The 25913-nt window shown below is 47.9% G+C and overlaps 1 protein-coding gene across 10 annotated transcripts in view; it reads right to left on the bottom strand.

Annotated features, from left to right (window-relative positions):
- The window catches only part of MTA1 (metastasis associated 1), a 127853-nt gene that overhangs the window by 71807 nt on the left and 30133 nt on the right, over positions 1–25913 (bottom strand). For all 10 annotated transcript variants that reach the window (XM_029063505.1, XM_029063515.1, XM_029063524.1 and 7 more), the window contains exons 2-3: positions 11129–11196; positions 9554–9647 (exon numbers count right to left, since the gene is read on the bottom strand). In XM_029063505.1, coding sequence (XP_028919338.1) covers positions 9554–9647; positions 11129–11196 — 162 coding nt within the window. The remainder of the gene's footprint in view (positions 1–9553; positions 9648–11128; positions 11197–25913) is intronic.

The raw sequence follows: 25913 nt of genomic DNA, 5'->3' as shown, positions 1-25913 counted from the left end.
GAGCATGGGCTTTGGAGTCAGAGGTCATGAGTTCGATTCCCAGCTCTGCCACTTGTCAGCTGTGTGACTGTGGGCGAGTCACTTAACTTCTCTGTGCCTCAGTTCCCTCATCTGTAAAATGGGGATGAAGACTGTGAGCCCCACGTGGGACAACCTGATTCCCCTGTGTCTCCCCCAGCGCTTAGAACAGTGCTCTGCACATAGTAAGCGCTTAACAAATACCAACATTAAGTGGAGGGTAAAGCCATTCCTGAACAGGGATTATTCATTCAATGGTATTTACTGAGTGCTTACCGTGTGCAAACCACTGTACTAAGCACTTGGGAGAATATAATAGAACAAGCAACAGATACGTTCCCTGCCCACAAGGAGATTACAGTCTAGAGGGGGAGACAGACCCCCCCCTCTAGACTGTAAACTCCTTGTGGCCCGCGAATGTGTCTGTTGCTTGTTCTATTGTATTCATTCAATCGTATTTACTGAGCACTTATGGTTTGCAAAGCACTGTACTAAGCACTTGGAAAGTACAATTTGGCAACAAATAGAGACAATCCCTACCCAACAACAGGCTCACAGTCTAGAAGACTGCACTCTCCCAAGCGCTTAGTACAGTGCTCTGCACAAAATAAATGCTCAATAAATACAATCAATTGACTGCTCTGACACAGTGAGTCCTCAATAAATACCAACGATTGATTGATTGACTTGCAGGGGGGCAGGGCTGACAGGAAGAAGAAATCTCCTAGGTTTAATAGTGCCAGCCCCGCTTGCTGAGAAAACGAGAAAATATCTCTTCACCACCTTCTAGTTCTCCAGGACCAGAGAGGCACGGGATAGCTGGGGTGCCCGGAAGCAACAGCATGGGCCTGGCTCTCGGCTGGGGTGCCTAGATAGGAAATGGCTTCAGTGGCTGGTCCCAATCTAGAGGAATGGCGTGACTTTTGTGGGAGGTAGGAAGGTAGGGCAGGAATCAGTTCCCTCTTCCTGGAAAGCAGAACACAAGACTGGTGGAAGGAACAAGCCCCCAGGATGGAGGCCGGTATCCATGCCTTTAGAAACAGGTGAGGCGCAGCATAGCCTAGTGGTTAGAGCAAGGGTTCTTATTCTGGCTCCGCCACTTTGCTGTGTGACCACAGGCAAGTCACTTCACTTTTCTGTGCCTCAGCTACCTCATCTGTAAAATGGGGATTAAGACCGTGAGCCCCATGTGGACATGGACTGTGTCCATTCTGATGACCTTGTACCTTCCCCAGCATTAAGAACAGTGCTTGTCACATATACCATAAACAAATACCATAAAACATACAAACAAAAAAACCCAAAAACCCAAAATAGAAAGCCTGGGCCCTATTCACCACAGACAAAACCAGCTGGGTTCCAAAGAATTCACTAGGCCCCATCCTGCTGTCTAGGCCGTGTCCTCTGTGAATATAACAAACAACTTAGTACTAAACGCTTTGTAAAGTGCCCTGCACAAAGGAAGTGCTCAATGAATACCAATAATTTGTTGACAACTCTAGAAATACAGCAGTCAGAGGAAGTCAAAGGAGGGGAAAGGATTAAACTACACATTTCAGTCTGTTCTTGACATTCCCCTCTGTGGGTTGCTACTGGAGGACACACCCACACCCACATCCCCTGACCGGCCTCTTCAGTGGGCTGGGGGTCCTTGAAAGTTTGGTGCCATTTGGCCTAGGCTGTGCTTAGGCTAAGGAGAAGCAGACCCAAGGGTGGGAAGGAGGATGGCGATCAAGAGGAAGGATGCCACCTTGATGCCACGTTCCCCCAAGAGTGGATTGGGAGAACACCAAAGAGGCTCAGCGGGTTGTTGAAGGGAAACCTCCCCACGTGGCTGACAGATAGCATCTCAAAGCTCAGCAAACCTGCTGCGCAATCCTGCCGAAAAGGAAAGCACGATTCCTCTTATGCAACGGTCAGTGGGGCAGACTAGAGATTCTTGCCTCAAGGCGATGATGGGCTGGTAAGGACACCGGGAGGGGACCTCTGGAGCTCATTCACGGAGCTGCCCTGGAAGCTGGTTTTGAGGAAAATAAGTAGGGGAGGACGAGGAAAGGGTGGAGCCACAGATGGATGCTTGCAGGATGCTCTCCCAGAGAGAGATGATTCAGACCTGCCAGGGGCAGCCAAAACAACAGCCTCCCTGCCACTAGCTACTGCATCCACTTCCCCCAGTCCAGGTCCTCCCCAGAGCCCAGGGTCAGAGGTGGCCCTGCCCTCAACTGCTTTAGCTCCAGCTCCACCAGCTCTCCGGCTGCCTCCTCCTGATTCCGGCCCAGGCTGGTCGGCACACCTCTCTTGCGATTTCTCAACTCGCACCCAGCGGGAGGGCCAGCTTGGAACTCCAGAGGGGTGGATTTACCCCTTTTGAGGTGGTTTAAGAACCAGGCAATTACTGATTCGGGTACATTAAGGGCTCCAAAACACTTGTTTCCCATCTTTCCTCCCTCGAGGAATCCATAGGCTCCAATATGCCCCTTTCCCGGCCCAACCAAGCAAAACTGCTCCATGAGATAACCGTTTGCAGCGTGGCTCAGCGGAAAGAGCCCGGGCTTGGGAGTCAGAGGTCATGGGTTCGAATTCTGGCTCTGCCACTTGTCAGCTGGGTGACTGTGGGCAAGTCACTTGACTTCTCTGGGCCTCAGTTACCTCATCTGTAAAATGGGGATGAAGACTGTGAGCCTCACGTGGGACAACCTGATTACCCTGTATGTACCCCAGCGCTTAGAACAGTGCTCTGCACATAATAAGCGCTTAACAAATACCAACCTTATTATTATCTATTCACCCAACACCCTCCTTTCTTCACATTCGGAGACAACACAAAGGTGATTTGACAGACAGATGCCTAAAACCGTAGAGGAATAGTTGGAGGTCAATAAAACATCCTTCTGGGTTTGTCCACACAGACAGAATAGCTTCATCTGAAAGCTTCATCTGAAACAACTGTTTTACCCTGACTTGTTTTTATCTGGAATGGATCAGGACAAGGGAAGGAAGCTCAAGACTACCCTAATCCCAGAAACGGAAACGGAATTGGCCAGACCATGCTGGGACTTTCGTCGGATAGGACCATTCAGGCCCTGGCAGCAGTCCACATTAATTTCATCTCATTTCAGGGCAGCCCCCTAAACAGCTAGGACCGATGCCCAAGGTAAGAGGTGGACTTGAGCCCTCAACTGGGCCTTCTGGAGTGGCCGGAGGAAAAGTTTGTCAGGGAACTGAATCTCTATCACTTCGAGAGGAACGCAAATCGGGGAGCATTTTTTTGGTTCAATTCCCCATCGAGTCAGACTTTCTTGAATAAATGAGGTCGTTACTCCTGCTTCTAAAAACTAGCAACTGCAGTCAGGGGAAAACAGAGAGCCTGCAGTATTTCACTTACCCTTCAAAATCCCTTTGAGTTCATAGTCATATTTTTATATGTTAGTAGGTTATTAGTATTTATACTGGTGGGGGTAAATTGCCTCACACGCAATCACTTAGTTTGAGGTGGGAGCGACTTAGGCTCTCTGGAAATATGGGGCATTATTCCCCTCCTCGGGAAGTTATTTCCCTAACCATGAGACACTTAAAAAAGAACAGATCACACCTTCTCGGGACTGAGAAAGAGGTAGAGAGAGGGAGCAACAAGACTCTTCCAAACAAGGGTTTCTTGGCCTCCTTGCCAAAAACCTCAATGGAAACTCATTTTCCCCAACTCAGTTTGGGCAGAGAAGGGCAACCAAGACTCGGGGGGCGGGGTAGGCAGAGAGAGCAACTTTCAGCTAGGACAGCTGATGCCGGAAACCCCCGGGGCTCTAAGGGAAGGACACACTCTTCACCCTATTTCCAGTCATCAATAATAATAATAATGGTACTTGTTAAATGCTTACTCTGTGCCAAGCACTGTTCTAAGCACTAGGGTTGATACAACTTAAACTAAGGCCCAGAGAAGTGAAGTGACTTGCCCATGGTCACACAACAGGCAAGCTGCAGGGCCGGGATTAGAACCCAGGTCCTTCCGACTCCCATGCCCGTGCTCTATCCACCAGGCCATGCTGCCTCTCTAGTTCTAATGCTCATCAGCATGGGAAGCCCTAACTGAATCTTGATGACGGTTCACTCAGGAAAAAAAACACCACACAAGATAATACAAAGTTAAGACTCCTTCACCTAGCAGGTAATAGAAGCAGCGTGGTGAAGTGGAACAAGACCAGGGTCTGGGAGTCAGAGGACCTGGGTTCTAATCCCATCTCCGCCACTCCCCTACTATGTGACCTTGGGCCGGTCACTTCACTTCTCTGGGCCTCTGTTTCCTCATCTGGAAAATGGGGATTCGATACCTGTTCTCCCTCCTACTACACTGTGAGCCTCATATGGGACAGGGGCTGTGTCCAAGATGATGATCTTGTTTCTACCCCAGCGCTTATTACATATGGCACATAGTAAGCATTTAACAATTATGGCAACTACTATGGAATTTTGCGGGTCAAAAAACGTCAGTGGAGCCAAAAGGGATTCGGATCGATTCATGAGTGAGCACCCATAGTGGGGGAGACTAGAGTGAAGGATGGGATGGAGAAGGGAAAGTTAAAGGAATTGGGTGACCCATCTCTAAGCAAGAGGATGGAGGTGCAGGAGGGCAACCACTACACTGTTCCATAAAGCATCCTGATGTCCCTGCTAGAGACAAAATCTGGAACAGATTTGTCCCGGGATTGCAGTGCTGATATTTGTTAAGACTTTCCTGGGAAAGGTCACTAAAAAACCCCACATTTGATGGAGCTGCACGTTGGGGACAGAAAATGGATTGATGTGGCCCGACAGCTGGAGGGCGGGGAGTTGGGGGAGTATCCAAATCTGAATAGGCCACTGGCCTGGGGGTCAGAAGGTCCTGCGTTCTAATCCCAGGTCCGCCACATGTCTGCTGTGTGACCTGGGGCAAGTCGCTTCACTTCTCTGGCGTCAGTTACCTCATCTATAAAATGGGGGTTAAGCGAGTGAGCCCCATGTGGGACAGGGACTATGTCCCACCTGATAAATTTGTATCTACCCCGGTGCTTAGAACAGTGCTTAGCACATTGTAAGCACTGAACAATTACCATAGTTATTATTATAATAATGTTGGTATTTGTTAAGCGCTTACTATGTGCCGAGCACTGTTCTAAGCGCTGGGGTAGACATAGGGGAATCAGGTCGTCCCACGTGGGGCTCACAGTCTTAATCCCCATTATACAGATGAGGTTACTGAGGCCCAGAGAAGTGAAGTGACTTGCTCAAGGCCACACAGCAGATGTGGCAGAAGCCAAATTAGAACGGTACGGTATTAGATTCCTCCTGGGAAATCTAAGTCTCAGAGGGGCAAGGGAGTGGTTAGTGCATAGGATTAACACTCGGGACCCTCTTCACCATTGCATGTTCTAAATTTGAGCCAAGTGAAAGCACCAAATGGAGAGAGAAAGGGGCTTGGCATCACTAGCTTCTGCCACTGGCCTGCGGGGTAAACATGGGCATGACTGAGAGAAGCAGCGTGGCCTAGTGGATAGAGCACCGGCCTAGGAGTCAGAGGGACTTGGGTTCTAATCTCGTCTCTGCCACTGTTTGCTGGGTGACCTTGGGCAGGTGAACCCAGACTCAGTTCTCTCGTCTGTAAAATGGGGATGAAGACTGTGAGTCCCAGGTGAAGCAGGGACTGTGTCGAACCTGATTCCCTTGTATCTATCCCACTGTTTAGTATGGTGTCTGGCACACATAGTAAGAGTTTAGCAAATACCATAAAAAAAGTCACAACTTTCCTGACCCTCAGTTTCCTTATTTGAAATGGGGATAAGGTATCTCACCTCTCTCCCTCTTAGGTTGTGAGCCCTGAGACAGGAACTACCACTGATCTGACTGTTGTGTATCTAACCCAGTGAGTAGCACATACTGCTTAATAAATGCAGTAATTAATATGCAGAAGCTTCACATAGGAAGCAGCGTGGCCTAGTGGAAAAAGCTCAGATCTGGAAGTCAGAGGACCTGGGTTCTCATCCCAGCGCCGCCACTTGCCTGCTGTGTGACTCTGGGCAAGTCAATTCACTTCTCTGTACCTCAGTTTCCTCAACTGTAAAATCGGAATTAGAACCTACTCCCTCCTAATTAGACTCTGAACCCCATGAGGAACAGGATCTATGTCCGACCTGATTAACTTTAACCTACCCCAGCGCTTAGAACAGTGCTTGATGCATTGTAAGTGCTGAACAAATACCATTAAAAACCAAAAAAACCCAAAATCCCCCTATTCAAAAAAAATCTTAAAAAGGCTATCAACTTTCAAGTTCCGGCATCGGAAAGCCCAAGCGCTTTTTAGGGGAGCTGAAGAAAGGAGAATCCAGGAAACCAAGAGTAGCATTGCTTAGTGGAAAGAGCAAGGGCTTGGGAATCAAAGGACGTGGGTCTAGTCCCAGCTCCGCCACTTGTCTTCTGCGTGACTTTGGGCAAGTCACTTAACTTTTCTATGCCTCAGTTACCTTATCTGTAAAATGGGGATTAAGACTGTGGGCCTCACATGGGACAGCCTGATTACCTTGTATCTACCCCAGGGCTTTAGAACAGTGCTTGGCACATAGTAAGCACTTAAATACCATAACTATCATTATTATTATTATTATTATCCCTACAGTTTTGCACTTTTCAGGCAGTGGTACTAATACCAACCACTAGAGGAGGTACAAAACACACCAGGTGGCCGCCATCTAATCTGTATTTACTTTCTCGAGAGCAGATCAGAGAGATGTGTCTGCTTCAGGGAGAGTTGGGTCTTTCCATTATAAAGAGAAAAATCATGTTTAAAGTTTGCTTTGTCACTAAGTGCAGCTTTTAGTTCTCCATTCTGGATAATAGTAGTAATATAAATGATAATAACGATGATGATAATAATTAAGGTATTTGTTAAGCACTTACTATGTGCCTAGCACTCTTCTAAGCAACTCCATTCCGGATAGTAGTAATAATATAAATGATAATAACGATGATGATAATAATAAATAATTAAGGTATTTGTTAAGCGCTTACTATGTGCCTAGCACTCTTCTAAGCATGGGGGTAGATACAAGGTAATCCGGTTCTCCCAAATGAGGTAACTGAGGCACAGAGAAGTTAAGTGGCTTGCCCAAGGTCACACTGCAGACAAATGGCGGAGCAGGGATTAGAACCCACGTTCTCTGACTCCCAAGCCTGGGCTCTTTCTGCTAAGCCACACTGCTGATGATGGTGGTATTTGTTAAGCGCTTTCTATGTGCCAGACTCTGTAATGATAATTCATAATTACGGTACTAGTTAAGTGCTTACTATGTGCCAAGCACTATTCTAAGTGCTGGGCGAGATTCAAGGTAATCAGGTGGGACACAGTCCCTGTCCCACATGGAACTCACAATCTTAATAAGGGCTGTACTAAGGGCTGGGGTAAATTCACTCATTCAATTGTATTTCTTGAGTGCTTACTATGTGCAAAGCACTGTACTAAGCACTTGGGAGAGTACAATATAACAACAAACACATTCCGTACCACAACCAGCTCATAGATGGACCCAGTCCCTGTCCCACATGGGGTTTACAGTCTTAATCCCCATTTTACAGATGAGGAAACTAAGAAGTTAAGTGACTTGCCCAAGATCACACCGCAGACAAGTGGCAGAGCCAGAACTAGTAGAGATTTTCTCCATGCTCTCAGGGGTAAAAGATGGAGACCTGTAACACTCTTGGGGGAAGAACTTTGCCCAAGAAGTCCAGCCCTAAACAGTGGGAGAGGAAGGCAGAGCTGGGCCTTTGAAGGGGCTTTCCCCTTACTGCCACTGGTCTGGGTTGCCCTCAACACACTGAAAAGCAGTGTGACCTAGTGAATAGAGCATGGCCTGGAAGTCAGAAGGACCTAGGTTCTAATTCCAACTCCAATACATAATAATAATAATAATGATGGTATATGTTAAGAGTTGACTATTCATTCAATCGAACTATGTGCCAAAAGAGCTGGGGGAGATATAAGGTCATCAGGTTGTCCCACGTGGGGTGCACAGCCTTAATCCTCATTTTACAGATGAGGGAACTGAGGCACAGAGAAGTGAAGTGACTTGCCCGAAGTCACACAGCTGACAAGCGGCGGAGCTGGGATTAGAACCCACAACCTCTGACTCCCACGCCCGGGCTCTTTCCACTGAGCCACACTGCTTTTCTGGGCAAGTCACTTCACTTCTCTGGGCCTCAGTTCATCTGTAAAATTGGGATTGAGACTGTGAGCCTCACATGGGACAGAGACTGTGTAAGAGCTTAATACTATTATTATTATTACCTCATTTACCTCATCTGTAAAATGTGGTTAAGAGTGTGAGCCCCATATGGGACAGTGATGGTGTCCAACCTGATTAACCTGTATCTATCCCAGTGCTTAGAACAGTGCTTGGCATATAGTAAGTGCTTAACAAGTACCATAGTTATTATTATTATAACACTCTGCTGAGAATAGTTTGATGCAAACTGTGGCTGGTTTTAAAGTTCTGAAAGGGCCCCTTCTCTACCACCTGCAACAGAACGATTGAAAGTCTGCTTGCTTCCAAGACGGTGGCCTAGCACTCACAACTCAAGAAGCAGCATGGCCTAATGGATAGAGCCCGGGCCTGGGAGTCGGAAGGTCCTGGGTTCTAATCCAGGCTCTGCCACTTGTCTGCTCTGTGACCTCGGGCAAATCACTTCACTTCTATGGGCCTCAGTTTCCTCATCTGGAAAATGGGGATAAAGGCGGTGAGCCCTATATAGGACAGGGACGGTGTCCAACCCAATTAACTTGTATCTACCCCAGCACTTAGAATAGTGCCTGGCACATACCATAATTCTTATTATTGATATTATTATTAATATACTGAGGTTTTCCAAGCACCGATCCAGCCCAGGGTTTCCAGGCCTGTTGATATTGGTGCCAACTGGGAGCCTAGACCCCCCGTTTGGGCCCCCAAACCTTCTGGCTGGTCCCGCCTGACCTGAGCCCTGGAATCGGTCTGGCACCGGCTCGGAGAGGACAGACTCCTCCCCACTCACCACATTCCCAAAGCTGCCCCCACAGGGACAACCTCCCGCTGTTCCGGACCCCACGGAGACCTCAAACGGGGGTTGGGCAGGGGTGGGCTGGGGTTAAGACCCTGCCGTCCCCCGAAAAGGCCAGGTGCACTTTTTCTGTTGGTGTGGGACTCATAATGCGAGTCGCAAGACACCCCAAGGACTAACTTTCCCCCCCCCCCCAAATGGATGCAACCCCTGCTGGGCTGGGTCCTTCTGGCCTTCTGACACCCAGCTCCTCCCCCTCAGTCCCAAGCCATCAGGCGAATCACTGCTCCCCTTAAAAAACAAAACAAGAATCCCCTTTTTCTAGCCCATTCCGTTGATTCGATCTCACTCGCCCAAGCCCTCGCCGGTCTGAGAAACCTGAACCCCCAGCGTCACCGGCCCGATTGCTCCACAAGCTGGACCCGATCACAGGCCGGAATGAGGGGGAGGGAGGTGGGAAGAGGAGAGGGAAACGTACTTGCGTGTTTGTCTGCCAGGGCAATGAGAGTGCTCGATATGTCCCGCCGCCGGTAGAAACACACCACCTTGGCTTCCACGTTCCCATTGGCTGTCTGCGACGGGGAAAGACGGAGAAGTGGTTAAGAAGACGTGCAAGAATAACCGAAAATAGTCATTCGTTTATTTATGTATATTGATGTCAGTCTCCCCCTAGACTGTGAGCTCGTTGTGGGCAGGGAATGTGTCTGTTGTTCTACTATACTCTTCCAAGTGCTGAGTACAGTGCTTTGCACCCAGTAGGCACTCAATAAATACAACTGAATGAACTGAACCAACCAAAGTCGTTGGCTCTCCAAGGGTTGGGATTCAATTAGACTGGATAATAGTCAATTAGCCCCCTAGTAATTATTTTTTATGGTGTTTGTTACTGTTTACTAAGCATTGGGGTAGATACAAGATAATTGGGTTGGACACAGCCCCTGTCCCACAGAGAACTACCAGTCTTAATCCCCATTTTACAGATGAGGTAACTGAGGCCCAGGGAAGTGAAATGACTTACCTAAGGTCACACAGCAGACAAGTGGGCCTGGCAGTCAGAAGCACCTGAGTTCTCATCTCAGCTCTGCCATTTGTCTGCTGTGTGACCTTGGGCAAGTCACTTCACTTCTGAGCCTCCATTACCTCATCTATAAAATGGGGATTAACACAGATGAGTCCCACGTGGGACATGGACTATGTCCAACTTGATGATCTTGTATCCACCTTAGAGCTTAGTACAGTGCCTGGCACACAGTAAGTACTTAACAAATACCATTTCAAAAAAAAAGGTGTGGAAGAGATCGACTTTCTGCTGGAATCGGCCATCGTCCAGTTCCCAGGACCAAGCCCGGCTTTAAGGGTTCTGGTGTCCGTGCAGTTAGGCTGATTCTGCAGCCCTCCATTTCCTTGTTATTAAGTCAACAGTCCTGTCAGCTGACTGTGGCTTCTTTGCTACGGCTCTGGCTTCAAATGAAACTCTCAACTTGACTGGGCTAACTGGAGAATTCCTGATCTGATTTTTAAACATCTCAAATTTACTCTCATTTCTCCAAGAGGTCTTGAAACCTTGCTATTTGCCTGGCTGTTTCTGGTAACAGCCACACAAAAAATAGAACGAAAACATAATGAAGACATTTGGGTTTGCTAGTATTTTTTAGAAGAAATGTCTACAGGAGGCTGTGGGAATGGATTAGGAATTCATTTTAATTAGCAAAAGGCAGAATGTAGCTCAAAGCCTCAAGATAAGATAAGCCTTAAGACAAGCAGCATGGCCTAATCGAAAAAGCATGGGCCTGGAAGTCGGGGACCTGAGTTCTAATCCCAAATCCACCACTTCCCTGCTCTATTTGAAGTCTGATGAGGCCTCAGTGACCTCATCTGTAAAACGGGGATTAAGACTGTGAGCCCCATATAGAACACAGACTGTGTCCAACCTGATTCTCTTGTATCTACTCCAGCTCTTATTTAGTACAGTGCCTAGCACACAGTAAGCGCTTAACAAATACCATAAAGTAATAATAATAAAAAAAGATAACGGAAAAAGTTAGCTATTTACCTTATTGAGCTCCTCTATTCTTCTTATCAAGTAGGGGTTGCTTGAAGAATTTTCAAAGTAGACGTAATCTGAAATATTGACAGAGAAAAACATAAATACTGATAGCTTTATTGCAAAGAACCCACGATGCTTGACAGAGAAAAACATAAATACCGATACCACGGTGCCAGGCCTTTTCCTCTGCCCATTCTCCTCCTGGCACTGCATTATCGTGGCTTAGCAGAAAGAGCTCGGGCTTGGGAATCAGAGGACATGGGTTCTAATCCCGGCTCTGCCACTTGTCTATTGTGTAATGCGTGACCTTGGGCAAGCCGCTTCACTTCTTTGGGCCTCAGTTACCTCATCTGTGAAATGGGGAATATTACTGTAAGCCCCAAGTAGGACAACCTGATTACCTTGTATCTACTCCACCATTTAGAACAGTGCTTGGCACATAGTAAGAGCTTAACAAATACCATAAAAATAATTATTATTATCCCAGCACCAGGCACCACTTTGAATTTCCCCTTCAGCTAACATCCACTGAGCCAAAGACTGTCGAACTCAGAACCGCAATCTCGGTGTCATCCTTGACTCATCCCTCTCGTTCACCCCACACATCCTATCCGTTACCAAGACCTGCTGGTTTCACCTCTACGATATCGCCAAGATCCGCCCTTTCCTCTCCACCCAAACGGCTACCTTACTGTTACGGGCTCTCGTTATATCCCGGCTAGACTACCGTGTCGGCCTTCTCTCTGACCTCCCTTCCTCCTCTCTCGCCCCGCTCCGGTCTATTCTTCACTCCGCCGCCCGGCTCATCTTCCCGCAGAAACGATCTGGGCATGTCACTCCCCTTCTTAAACAACTCCAGTGGTTGCCTATCGACCTCCGCTCCAAACAGAAACTCCTCACTCTAGGCTTCGAGGCTCTCCGTCACCTCGCCCCTTCCTACCTCTCCTCCCTTCTCTCTTTCTACCGCCCACCCCGCACGCTCCGCTCCTCTGCCGCCCACCTCCTCACCGTCCCTCGGTCTCACCTATCCCGCCGTCGACCCCCGGGTCGCGTCCTCCCGCGGTCCCGGAACGCCCTCCCTCCTCACCTCCGCCAAACTGATTCTCTTTCCCTCTTCAAAACCCTACTTAAAAATCACCTCCTCCAAGAGGCGTTCCCAGACCGAGCTCCTCTTCCCCCTCTACTCCCTCTGCCATCCCCCCTTTACCTCTCCGCAGCTAAAGCCTCATTTTCCCCTTTTCCCTCTGCTCCTCCACCTCTCCCTTCCCATCCCCACAGCACTGTACTCGTCCGCTCAACTGTATATATTTTCGTTACCCTATTTATTTTGTTAATGAATTGTACATCGCCTCGATTCTATTCAGTTGCCATCGGTTTTTACGAGATGTTCTTCCCCTCGACGCTGTTTATCGCCATTGTTCTCGTCTGTCCGTCTCCCCCGATTAGACCGTAAGCCCGTCAAACGGCAGGGACCGTCTCTATCTGTTGCCTACTTGTTCATCCCAAGCGCTTAGTACAGTGCTCTGCACATAGTAAGCGCTCAATAAATACTATTGAATGAATGAATGAATGAACCTCTTCAAACTGCTGCCTACTAGATAATAATTAATCGGTGTTTGTTAAGCACTTACAATGCGTCAAGCACCGGTCTAAAGTTTTGGGATAGACACAAGATAATCAGGTTGGAAACAGTCCCTGACCCAGTCTGAGTATGAGAGAGGATGGGTGTTGAATCCCCATTTTAGAAGTGAGGAAACTGAGGCACAGAGAAGCTGAATGACTTGCCCAGGGTCACAGAGCGGGCTAGTGGCAGAGCCGGGATTAAAACTTAAGTCTTCTGACTCCCAGACTCAGGCTCTTTCCATTAGGCCATGTTCCTGCCCACTGATCAGATTACCCTCAGATTACACAGATGCCCACTCAGGATACACAAAGGAGACAGCCCTCGGCTACAGCAGTCAGAACTGGACTCCCTCCTCCCAAGTCCCTGACAAAACCGGGGGGTTTTTCCCCGGCGGGGGAGGGACACACACAAAATGGTGGCTTCTGGACCCAAATCCACCAGGCTATAGCCCTTCTCAATCAATCATAATCATAATTATTCATTCATTCACTCCACCGTATTTACTGAGCGCTTATTGTGTGGAGAGCTTACTGTGTATATTAAGCACTTGGGAGAGTACAATACAAAAATAAACAGGCACTTTCCCTGCTTACAGTCCGGGAAAGGCGGGGTAGAGCCTAGATAATAATTACAATAAATATGGCATTCTTTAAGTGCTAACTACGTTCCAGGCACTGTTCTAAGTGCTGGGTAGATAGAGAAGCAGCGTGGCTCAGTGGAAAAAGCACGGGCTTGGGAGTCAGAGGTCATGGGTTCAAATTCCAGCTCTGCCACTTCTCAGCTGTGTGACTGTGGGCAACTCACTTACCTTCTCTGTGCCTCAGTTACCTCATCTGTAAAATGGGGATTAAGACTGTGAGCCTCACATGGGACAACCTGATTACCCTGTATCTACCCCAGCCCTTAGAACAGTGCTCTGCACATAGTAAGCACTTAACAAATACCAACATTATTATATGAGATAATCGGGTGGGACCCAATCCCCGTCCCACACAGGGCTCAGTCTCAATCCCTATTTTACAGATGAGGGAACTGAGGCACAGAAGTTAAGTGATTCGCCCAAGGTCACACAGCAGAGAAGTGGTGGAACCAGGATACTCGTAGCCACAGCCAACCTGAAACTCCGACTGCCCAACAAATCTTCCCCACAACTTCCAGCATCCTGCCTCAAATAAACCCTCCAGCCACCCCTAGTCCTCACGTATTTGCTTATACTCATCCTCCACACCTATGGCTATACGATAATTCAATTTAAGAGCATTTAATAATGTTGGTGTTTGTTAAGCGCTATGTGCAGAGCACTGTTCTAAGCACTGGGGTAGATACAGGGTAATCAAGTTATCCCACCTGAGGCTCACAGTCTTAATCCCCATTTTACAGATGAGGTAACTGAGGCCCAGAGAAGTTAAGTGTTAAGTATATATTGAGCGCTTACTGTGTGCAGAGCACTGTACTAGGCATTTGGGAGTGTAGAACACTAAATAGACACGTTACCTGGCCACGATGAGGTTACAGTCTAGAGGGGAGGGGGAGACAGACATTAATACTCATGCTCTTAGTACAGTGTACTGTTTCCAGTGGTGCTTGATAAATACTACTAGTATTGAGAAGCAGCAAGGCCTAGTGGCAAGAGCCCAGGCTTGGGGCCAGAAGACATGGGTTCTAATCTTGACTCCACCACTTGTCTGCTGTGTGTTCTTGGGCAAATCACTTAACTTCACTGTGCCTCGGTTACCTCATCTGTAAAATGGGGATTAGGACTGTGAGCCCCGCATGAGACAACCTGATTACCTTATATCTACCCCAGGGCTTAGACCAGTGCTTGACACATAGTAACTGCTTAACAAATACTATAATTATTATTATTAGTTGAAGTAATAGTATTTAAAACTTGCCCCTTCCCACCCCCATAAAATCCTTCCTTCCCTTCTGTTTCCACCTCAAAGTGAGAAGCTGACACCTACAGGAAACTTCCGCCTACAAGCGGTAATGAGCGGTCTCTCAGCCACCCACCGTTTCTCCTGGGAAAAGGAGAGCCTGCCTCTTCAATCAAATCATTCAATGGTATTTATTGAGTGTTTACTGTGTGCAGAGCACTGTACTAAGTGCTTGCAAAAGTACAATACAGCAAATACAGCCTCTGGCTCCCGGGCCGGCCGCTGGGGCCCAAGACGGTGGTCCTCGCAACCAGGATGTTTGAGGCTGAGCATCTCTGGAACGCAATAGGGAGCCTGGGAGCTCGCCGTCCAGCACCCGGGGGGCTCTGACTCCAAGCTCCGGTCTCTCCTGCCTCTCGTCCCCTCGCTCACGCTACTCCCCTGCTTCCGACTGGCCCCCTCCCCACATCAGACAGATCCCAGCTCTCCCCATATTCAATTCCCTCCTCCAAATCCCCCTCCGACACATTTTGCCCCATTCATTTCCCAGCAGGCTGAGCCATAGTGATCAATCCTATTTACTGAGCACTTACTGGATGTAGAGAACACAATACAACACGGTTGGTGGACAGTTGGTTCCATGCTCATGAGCTTACAGTCTAGACGAGCAGTCGTGTTATGCATTCGGCCAACCTACTATGCCAACCTGTTCACTGTACCTCTATCATCTATCTCACCGCTGACGTCTCACCCATGTCCTGCCTCTGGTCTGGACCATCTTCCCTCTTCATAACCGACAGACAATGACCTCCCCAACCCTGCTTCAAAGCCTTATTGAAGGCATACCTTCTCCAAGAGGCCTTTCCTGACTAAGCCCTCATTTCCTCTTTCCATTCATTCAATCATATTTATTGAGCGCTTACTACGTGCAGAGCACTATACTAAGTGCTTCCCATTCCCTTCTGTGTCACCCTGATTTGCTCCCTTTATTTACCCCTCCTTCAGCTCCACTGAACTTATGTCCTTATCCATAATTTATTTATATTAATGTCTGACTCCCCCTCTAGACTCTAAACTTGTTGTAGGCAGGGACTGTCTCTCTTATAGTGTTATACTGTACTCTTCCAAGCGCTTAGTACAGTGCTCTGCACACAATTAGTGCTCAATAAATATGATTGGTTGATTGATGCAGCCTGCTCTAGCAATTAGGAGCATGTTTACATCCTCTTTTACCATTTTTTAATTCTTTATTTCACTATGAAATACTTTTTTTTACATCCATCTCCCTCACTGATACATAAGCTCCTTGTGATCACGGAATGTGTAACTGTCATTCTGAACTTTTCAAGTTCATTCATTCAATCGTATTTATTGAGTGCTTACTGTGTGCAGTGCACTGTTCTAAGCGCTGGGATAGATACAGGGGAATCAGGTTGTCCCACATGAGGCCCACAGTTTTAATCCCCATTTTACAGATGAGGTAACTGAGGCACAGAGAAGTGACTTGTCCACAGTCACACAGCTGACAAGTGGCAGAGCTGGGATTTGAACCCATGACCTCTGACTCCCATGCCCGGGCTCTTTCCACTGAGCCACGCAGCTTCTCTCTTTTAAAGTAAGTCCTCACTTGCTCTTCTTCCATTCCCTTCTGGATCACTCTTGACCTTGAATTTGCCCCCTCTACTCACCCCTCCCTCAACGCCAAAGCATTTATGTACATATCCATCATGTATTTCTTAATAATTAATGCCTGTCTCTCCTTCTAGATTGTGAGCTCATTAAGGGGAGGGAACGTATCTGCCAACTCTGCTATACTGTACTCTCATAGACACTTAGTTCAGTGCTCTGCACCCAGTAAGGGCTCAACAAATAATAATTATAATTATGGTATTTGTTAAGCTCTTACTATATGCCAGATACTGTACTATGTGCTAAAGTGGACACAGGCAAATCGGGTTGGACACGGTCCCTGTCCCATGTGGGGCTCACAGTCTCAATCCCCAATTTACAAGTGAGGGAACTCAGGACCAGAGAAGTGAAATGACTCGCCCCAGGTCACACAGCAGACAAGTGGTGGAGCTGGAATTAGAACCCATGACCTTCTGATTCCCAGGCCCGTGCTCTATCCACTACGCCACACTGATTCACCCAATAAATACCCCGGTTGATGGATAAACCATGAGGATGTCATCAGGCCATTCTACTAGCGGCTCATCCCTTGTCTCTCTCTTTTCTTGTTTTATGCTGTCAAGTTGTCTCTGACCCATTGCGACCCCATGGACACATAATAATAATAATAATGACGGTGTTTGTTAAGCGCTTACTATGTGCCAAGCACTGTTCTAAGCACTGGGATAGATACAAGGTAACGAGGCTGTCCCACGTGGGGCTCACAGTCTTAATCCCCATTTTCCAGATGAGGCCACTGAGGAACAGAGAAGTTAAGTGATTTGCCCAAAGTCACACAGCTAAGTGGTGGAACACCCCACCTCCATCTGCCATCGTTCCGGTAGTGGATCCGTAGAATTTTCTTGGTCAAAATCCAGAAGTGGTTGACCATCGCCTCCTTCCGCGCAGTGAACTTGAGTCTCCGCCCTCGACTCTTCCCCGGCCGCTGCTGCCCGGCTCAGAGGAGTTTGCCTCTCTCTGACTGTTTTAATTGTCTCCAGATTCCAGCCTCACCAACCTTGGGCCCCCTCCCTTCTTTGTTCAACAGTCTGCTTCCTTCCCTCAGCGCTCGGGCTGCTTGGCTGGGACAAGCAGCGTGCGAGCCATCTGAACAGCAAAGGGATGGCAAATCCTACCGGTTTTAGGCAGGATAAGAGGAATAGCCTGGGGCAGCGGGAGTAAAGTGATGCATTTGGGGATTCTATGGGAAGCGCCCCAGGCAGCTTCGGAAAAGAGTTTCATCCTTCCTTCCTCTAAGTCCCAGTGGCAGAGCTTCTGGTGTACGCGGAGGCCATTAAGCGCGGAGGCCATTAAGCGGCCACAGAAAAAGACCAGAGGCCACAGAAAGACAATGACAAGTATCATTTCTGAAGAGCTTTGCCCAAAAAAATAAACGTTCCCTGATTGAGCCCTTATTTCCCTTACTCCCTCTCCCTTCTGAGTCATAGCCTATATACTTGAATTTGTACTGCTGAAGCATGATATTCATCTCATGACACCTACATAATAATAATAATTATGCTATTTGTTAAGCGCCTACTATGTGCCAGGCACTGTACTAAGCGCTGGGGTGGACACCAGCAAATTGGGTTGGACACGGTCCCTGTTCCACATGAGCTCATGGTCTCAACCCCCATTTTCCAGATGAGGAAACTGAGGCCCAGAGAAGTGAAGTGACTTGCCCAAGGTTACACGGCAGAAAAGTGTGGGAGCCTGGATGAGAACCCAGATCCTTCTGACTCCAAGGTCTGTGCTCTGAATAGGCCTTGCTGAGAATTTAGATTGTGAGCCCCAGGTGAGACAGGAACTGGGTCCAACCCAATTTACATTTGTTTGTTTGTTTATATGGTATTTGTTGAGTGCGTAAGATGTGCCAGGCACTGTTCTAAGCACTGGGTTAGATACAAGCTCATCAGGTCCCACATTGGGCTCACAATCTTAATCCCCCTTTTACAGATGAGATAACTGAGGCCCAGAGAATTTAAATGACAGGCCCAAGGTCACAGAGCACACAAGTAGCAGCGCCAGGATTAGAACCTAGGCCCTTCCGACTCCCAGGCCTGTGCTCTAGCCACTAGGCCATGCTGCTTCTCACTGGTCTTCCTGGTTCCAGCCTGGACAAGGCTCGGGTGCAGGTCTTAATCCAGACTTGCCAGGAAAGGTCAAGGGAGATGGACAAGGAGCTGATTGGACTGGAGACCACGGGCAAGGCTGACTGGATATCAAGCACTGTGGCCTCTAGGAGCAACTGGACAGGGCAAACGGTCAACTCGGGCCTGGAGGGCCTGTGCCCCTGCGAGGTAATAACTGGGCTGGTCCTCCCACCCCACTAGGCTAAACCACCTCCCAACGGGCAGAATCTACCGTTCTTTTCCCAACTGGCAAAGCAGAAGGTCTCCTGCCTCGGCTGGAACAAGGCTAATGAAAACAGAAATAACCGAAAATGAACCAGAAGGTTCAAATGGCGGCTGGACAGATTAGGGATAATTCACCTCAAAGCCATTAGGTCTAGACCACAGTGCACTGATGCAAGCTAAGGCAGGACGGGGCAATGTCAGAGAAATTGCGGAGGGGGGATAAGTATTTGAGATGTGAAGAGATTACCTAGATAACTCTACTGACAGACTGTGAGCAAACTGGGGAAAATACGCTGAATAATAAATATAATAACTATACCACTGTTAATGATAATAATGACACTATAATCCAAGCACTGTGCTAAGTGCCTGGGTAGAAACAATGGGGTTCACAGTCTAAGTAGCAGGGAGAAGAGGTATTTATTGCCCGTTTTTCAGATGAAGGAACTGAGGCACAGAGAAGTGAAGTGACTGGCCCAAGGTGATGAGGCTGTTAAGTGGGAAAACTGAGATTAGAATCGAGATTCTCTGACTCCCAGGCCCGTGCTCTTTCCACAGGATCACAATGCTTCTCAATAAGTCATAGCGACGGTCCTGATGAAGATGATCTGATGAGCACCAGAGCCTACCTTGCCCACAGAAGTCCTTTCAGAGAAGTACAGGCAAGAGCACAGATCTGGGAGTCAGAAGGACCTGGGTTCTAATCCCGACTCTGCAACTTGTCTGCTGTATGACCTCGGGCAAGGTATTTAACTTCTCTGTGACCCAGTTACCTCATCTTTAAAATGGGGATTAAGACTGTGAGTTCCATTAGGGACAGGGACTGTGTCCAACCTGATTAGGTTGTGCCTACCCCAGCACTTAAGACACTTCCTGGAAAATAGCAAGCCTTTAACAAATGCCATTTAAAAAAAATAAATAAAAAAAAGAGGAACATTCATTCCCAGCAACTCAACGGGAGCAACTTGGAGCAACTCTGGAGAATTACTAGGAAGTCATTTGGAAATGCATGGAATGGACAAGAATGCTAATAAATATGGCAACAAGAATTACAGTGCCTGATAAAAATAATAATAATTGTGGTATCTGTTAAGCACTTACTATGTGCCAAGCACTGTTCTAAGCACTGGGACAGATACGAGGTAATTAGACTGTGTCCAACACGAGGCTCACGGTCTTAACCCCCGCATTTTACCGATGAGGTAACTGGGGCACAGAGAAGTTAAGTGACTCACCCAAGATCACACAGCAGATGTGTGGCAGAGCTCTGCTTATAGCTGCTCAGTACAGCACTTGGTATGTAGCCAATGCTTATATATCCCAGTTTTTATTACTGTGACTGACAGAAGCGATGGCTGGCTCTGTAGAATCCATCGGGACAGCCCTGAGTCTAAAACCTCAGGCCAACAGACCGTGAGGGGAAGAGAGTCCTACTGTGGAAAACACGGAAAGGTGTGATGGAAAAAACACGACGGCAGCTTTACGAGGACGGATGTTCCTGTCAGGAACGTCGGCTGGGCTGAGGAATTGATTCTAGTGATAGTGGCCGGCGTCGTGCCACTTTTGTCAGTCAGAGAAGCAGTGTGCCTTAGTGGCTAGAGCACGGGGCTAGGAGTCAGGTCACGGGTTCTAATCCCGCTCCGCCACTTGTCTGCTGTGTGACCTTGGGCAAGTTACTCCACTTCTCTGGCCCTCAGTTACCTCATCTGGAAAAGGGAGATGGAGACTGTGAGCCCCACGTGGGACAGAGACCGTATCCAACCCGATTTGCTTGTATCCACCCCAGAGCCTCGTACAGTGCCTGGTACAAAGTAAGCGCTTAACAGATACTATTATTATTATTATTTATTGAGCATTTACTGTTTGCAGAGCACTGTGTTAAGCACTTGGGAGAGTACAATAGAACAACAAATTCCCTGCCCACAGTGAGCTTACACTAGGCCATGTTGCTCCCCCTTATTGATAATAATAATTGTGATATTTCATTCTTTCATTCAATTGCATTTATTAAGAACTTACTGTGTGCACTGCATTTTACTGAGCGCTTAGCAGACAGAAGATAATCAGGTCCCACATTGGACTCACAGTCTAAATCAGAGGGAGAACAGGTATTGAATCCTCATTTTGCACATGAGGGAACTGAGGCCCACAAGTGAAGTGACTTGCCCAAAGGTCACAAAGCAGGCAAGTGATGAAGCCAGGATTAGAAACGAGATCCGCTGGCTCCCAGGCCACTGCTCTATCGACTAGGCCTCACTGTTTCTCCTTGATGTAGAGTGTAAGATGGCAGCTACAGTCTGGATTATGGATGCATCCATGAGGTTTTCCTCAGGCTCGGCAAATCGAAGACAGTGCTCATGAGCGTGAAAGGACACAAGGTGCGGCCACTCGGAGGCAGCCATTGTGTTGAGTTGGCCAATCCCACAGGGTCCCACGACTTTCCTCTTGAATGGAAGCCCACTGTGGGCAGGGAATGTGTCTTTATCATTGCACTGTACTCTCCCAAGCACTTAGTACAGTGCTCTGCACACAGTAAGTGCTCAATAAATATGACTGACTTTCTCTCTGTGTGGTCATCTTCCAACTCTAGCATTAAAATTGCCTCTCCGATTAGCTGATCTGATGCCGGTCCCCTTGTCAAGCTGGTTCAGGTCTTTGAACATGACTTACCATCTCTGTTATTTTGCTATAACGTCTGTCTCCCCCTCTAAACTGTAAACTCGTTACGGGCAGGGAGCGCATCTGCTAATCCTGTTGTATTGTACTTTTCCCAAGAGCTTAGAACAGTCCTCTGTACACAGTAAGTGCTCAATAAATATGACTGATTGACATCATACTTCCCCAAGCACTTAGTACATTACTCTGCACACAGTAAGCGCTCAGTAAAGACGATTGACGGTAGAAACGTTCATTTTTGGCATACGGTCCGTCATTGTGGCAGGGGTGGGCATCTGAGCTTATGATGGAGTTGGGACTCTTCCAATCAATTGATGGTCTTTATTGAGTGCTTACTGTGTGCAGAGCACTGTACTAACTACAAGACAACAGAGTCGGCAGACTCCATCCCTGCCCACAAGGAGTGTATAAGTCTACAGGCGAAGACAGACATGAAAATAAATTATGGATAGGAGAAATAGTAGAGCATAAGGATATTTACATTACACTGCAGTTTCATTTCAGGGGCAAGCGTGGCGTTTAACAGATGGTTAATTACATCTCTGGGTTGGCTTGGAAGGCCTGATGGTAGTAATAGGCTGATTTAAACCAGCGTGGCCGAGTGGCTAGAGCACGGGCCTGGGAGTCAGAAATACCCGGGTCCCGGCTCCGCCACTTGTCTGTTTTGCGCCTTGGGGCGAGTCACTTCATTTCTCTGAGTCTCAGTTCCCTCATCTGTAAAATGGGGATGAAGACTGCGAGCCCATGTAGGACAGGGGCTGTGCCTAACCTGATTAGCTTGTATCTACCCCAGTGCTTAGTAGAAAGCCTGGCACATAGTAAGCGCTTAACAAATATCATTAAAAAAAACCACCTGATATTTTATCCCTATTTTACAGATGAGGTAAAATACGATCATTTTTCTACAAAACCATTCAGTTCATGTTTCTCACTCCTCAAGAACCTCCAGGGGTTGCCCCTCCACTCTGCATCAAAGAGAAACTCCTTATCATCAGCTTTAAAGCACCCCATCACCTCACCCCCTCCTTCCTCACCTCGCTACTCTCCTACTACAACCCAGCCCGCACACTTTGCTCCTCTAAAGCCAAACTATTCGCTGTGTCTCGATCTCATCTACCTCGCCACCAATCTTTCACCTACATCCTGCCTCTAGCCTGGAACGCCCTCCCTTTTTATATCCGACAGTCACTCTCACCACCCTCAAAGCCTTACTGAAGACATCTGATCCAAGAAGGCTTCCCCAACTCATTTCCTTATCTCCCACTCTCTTCTTCATCATCCTCACACTTGTTCCCTTATTCACTCCTCCCTCAGTCCCACACAGCACTTGTGTATATATCCATAATCTCTTTATTTATATAATGTCTCTCTCCCCATCTAGACTGTAAGCTTGTTGTGGGCAGGGAATGAGACTACCAACTCCGTTATATTGTACTCTCCCAAGTGCTTAGGGCAGTGCTCTGCATAAGGTATTGATTCTTGATTCTATTTATTGCTACTGTTCTTGTCTGTCCATCTCCCCCATTAGACTGTAAGCCTGTCAAAGGGCAAGGACTGTCTCTATCTGTTACCAATTTGTACATTCCAAGAGCTTAGTACAGTGCTCTGCACATAGTAAGCGTTCAATAAATATTATTGAATGAATTGAATGAAGTAAGCACTCAATAAATACAATTGATTGATGAGGTAACTAGGTCCCCAAGAAGTCATTTAACTTTCAATAACTTGCCCAAGGTCACCCAGCAGGCAAGGGCAGAACCGGGATTAGAACCCAGGTTCTCAGCCACAGAACCTGCTGGTAAAGTTCATTTCTCTGTTGTTCCAAAAATCTATTACATTGGAGTTAACCACTAGAGAAGCAAACGTCCAGATTTCAAACCAAAAAGGTCACCTTGGGTAATATCAACCCCAGCCACCCCAAGCCAGAAACTCTAAAACTATTCAGTACACTTGGAGAGGCCCACAAATAAGCACACTTCAATAAATCAATTAGTGGCAATTACTGAGTGCTTACTGTGTGCAGAGCACTGTACTAAACACTTGGAAGAATACAACAGAGTTGATAGCTATTTCCCCCACCCACAAGGAGCTTACACTCTAATCACTCTAATCTAATCGATTAGACTGTAAGCCTGTCATTGGGCAGGGATTGTCTCTATCTGTTGCCGAATTGTACATTCCAAGCGCTTAGCACAGTGCTCTGCACATAGTAAGCGCTCAATAATTACTGTTGAATGAACGAATAATCAAAGAGCACAAAGCAAGGCCTGCTTACAGCCGAGGCAATGTGAGGACAAATCAATCAATGGCATTTATTGAGCACTTATCATGTGCAGAGCACTGTACTAAGCCCTTGGGAGAGTACCATTCAGAACTGGCAGACCCGTTCTCTGCCCACAAGGAGATTACACTCAAAGAGTCACAAGCAGGACCTGCTCACAGCCGAGGGAATGCTAGGACCAGCTTTAACCAAAACAAGCAACCGGTACTCTCTTGAGTTCTGGGGTGCAGGGCACCCCCTAAGCTGTCACAAATCCCAAGGCTCGTGTTCTCAAATGGTTTCCATCAAACTGAGAAATCAAAGGACCACAGTCACCAAAGCTTCCAGCCTTCACAATCTAGTGGGTGGAAATGGAGGCGAGGCCGAGAGTCCTCTTTGCCAAGGATCCTCTGATCCCATTCCCAGACAGGCAAAATCTCTGAGATATTGGCTGGGAATAGGGCGATAGCGGAGAGTGAGGGGAGAAAGAACCAGGCAGGCTACCCCCTCCCCCCAACAACTTTCCAGACCCTCCGGATGAGAGCTGGGGGAGTTCCATTTCCTGGCTCCTTGAGCCTAAGAGCAGAGACGAGCAGTTGGCTGGTTCAGTCCCTTTGCCTCTCAAGCAGGGACTTGCAACCTCAAACTGAGGAATGGGAGTGGGCAGGGGAGCCCATGGTGGGCAGGAGTTGGGGCGTCACAAGCCTCAGCTGGGTGGTTGGTTATGAGACGCAGCGTGGCCTAGTGGAAAGAGCACGGGCCTGGCAGTCAGATGGATCTGGGTTCTAATCCCAGCTCTGCCACTTGTCTTGTGTGTGACCTTTGGCAAGTCACTTCACTTCTCAGTTACCTCATCTGTAAAATGGGGAAGAAGCCCTACATGGGATAGGGTCTGTGTCCAACCCTATTATCCTGTACCTCCTACCCCAGTGCTTAATAATAATAATAGTAATAATGTTGGCATTTAAGTGCTTACTATGTGCCAAGCACTGTTCTAAGCCCTGGGGTAGATATAAGGTCATCAGGTTGTCCCACGTAGGACTCACAGTCTTCATCCCCATTTTACAGATGAGGTAACTGAGGCCCAGAGAAGTGAAGTGGCTTGCCCAAGGTCACACAGCAGACAAGCGATGGAGCCAGGATTAGAACCTGTGACCTCTGACCCCCAAGCCCGGGCTCTTGCCACTGAGCCATGCTGCTTAATACAAGTGCCTGGTACACAGTAAGTGCTTTTAGAGGCCTTCCCAGACTAAGCCCCACTTTTCCCCATTTCTCACTCCCTTCTGTGTCGCCCTGATTTGCTCCCTTTGCTCTTCCCCTCTTCCCCACCCCACAGCACTTATGCATATATCTGTAATTTCATTTATTTATATTAATGTCTGTTTATTTGTACTGATGTCTGCCTCCCCGCCCAGACTGTGAGCTCATTGTGGGCAGGGATTGTCCCTCTTTATTGCTGTATATGTACTTTCCCAAGTGCTTAGTAGAGTGCTGTGCACACAGTAAGTGCTTCATAAATACGACTGAATGAATAACAAATACCACAATTATTATTATTTTATGTCCAGGGAAATGTGCCCAGGAGGAGATGGGGAGTGAGTCAATGGCATCTCGCTTCCCCTCGGGGCTCCCCAAATACAGGGATAGCTGCAAAAGCTGACCCATAATCTTTGTGCCACTGACAAACCCAGGTGGAGGCAGAAGGCAGCGAGCAAACAAAGAGATACGGGGAGGGGGCTGTGAGGTCTGACGGTGGGGATCTAGTTGGGCTGGAGAACTCAGCCATCTTCAACTGAAACTGTCACCTCCCCCCTCAGTCGAGGAGCCACTCGAAGCGGGTAGGGTTTCATCATCTTTTGAGGACGACAGAGAGGAATACTGACTTCCAGGTTTGGCGAGCCTGGGCGTTTATGAATGAGAGAGGAACATTAACATTAATGAGACGAGCCGCACGCAGGGGCCCTCCATTAGACAGAACACTGGTATTCTCCCTTCTGGTCTACCAGCCGAGTCCCGCGCAAGGGAGGGCTTCTAAATAGTTCATTCACTACGGGAGAGCTTTCTGGGACTCGACGTGATGTTAAAGACGGCAGAGCTGCCGAAGGCGCAATCGATCAGTGATATTCATCGAGTGGAGATGTGGGGATGAGGAAGAGACAGGAGGGTAGGTAATCTGGGGAGGGTCGGGGGGAGAGAAAAAGGGGGGAGAAGAGAGAGGGAGAAAGGGGGAAGGAAAAAGGAGAGGGGGAGGAAGGAAGGGGGAAAGAGGGAGGAAGGAGGAGGGGAAGGAGGGGAGGAAAAGGGGGGGAAGGGGGGCCCAGAAGGCAGG

The sequence above is a fragment of the Ornithorhynchus anatinus genome, chromosome 1, assembly GCF_004115215.2.
Source record: "Ornithorhynchus anatinus isolate Pmale09 chromosome 1, mOrnAna1.pri.v4, whole genome shotgun sequence".
In the NCBI taxonomy this organism is placed as follows: Eukaryota; Metazoa; Chordata; class Mammalia; order Monotremata; family Ornithorhynchidae; genus Ornithorhynchus; species Ornithorhynchus anatinus.
Note: the sequence above shows the minus strand (reverse complement) of the source record. Positions and strands in the feature narration are given on the sequence as shown.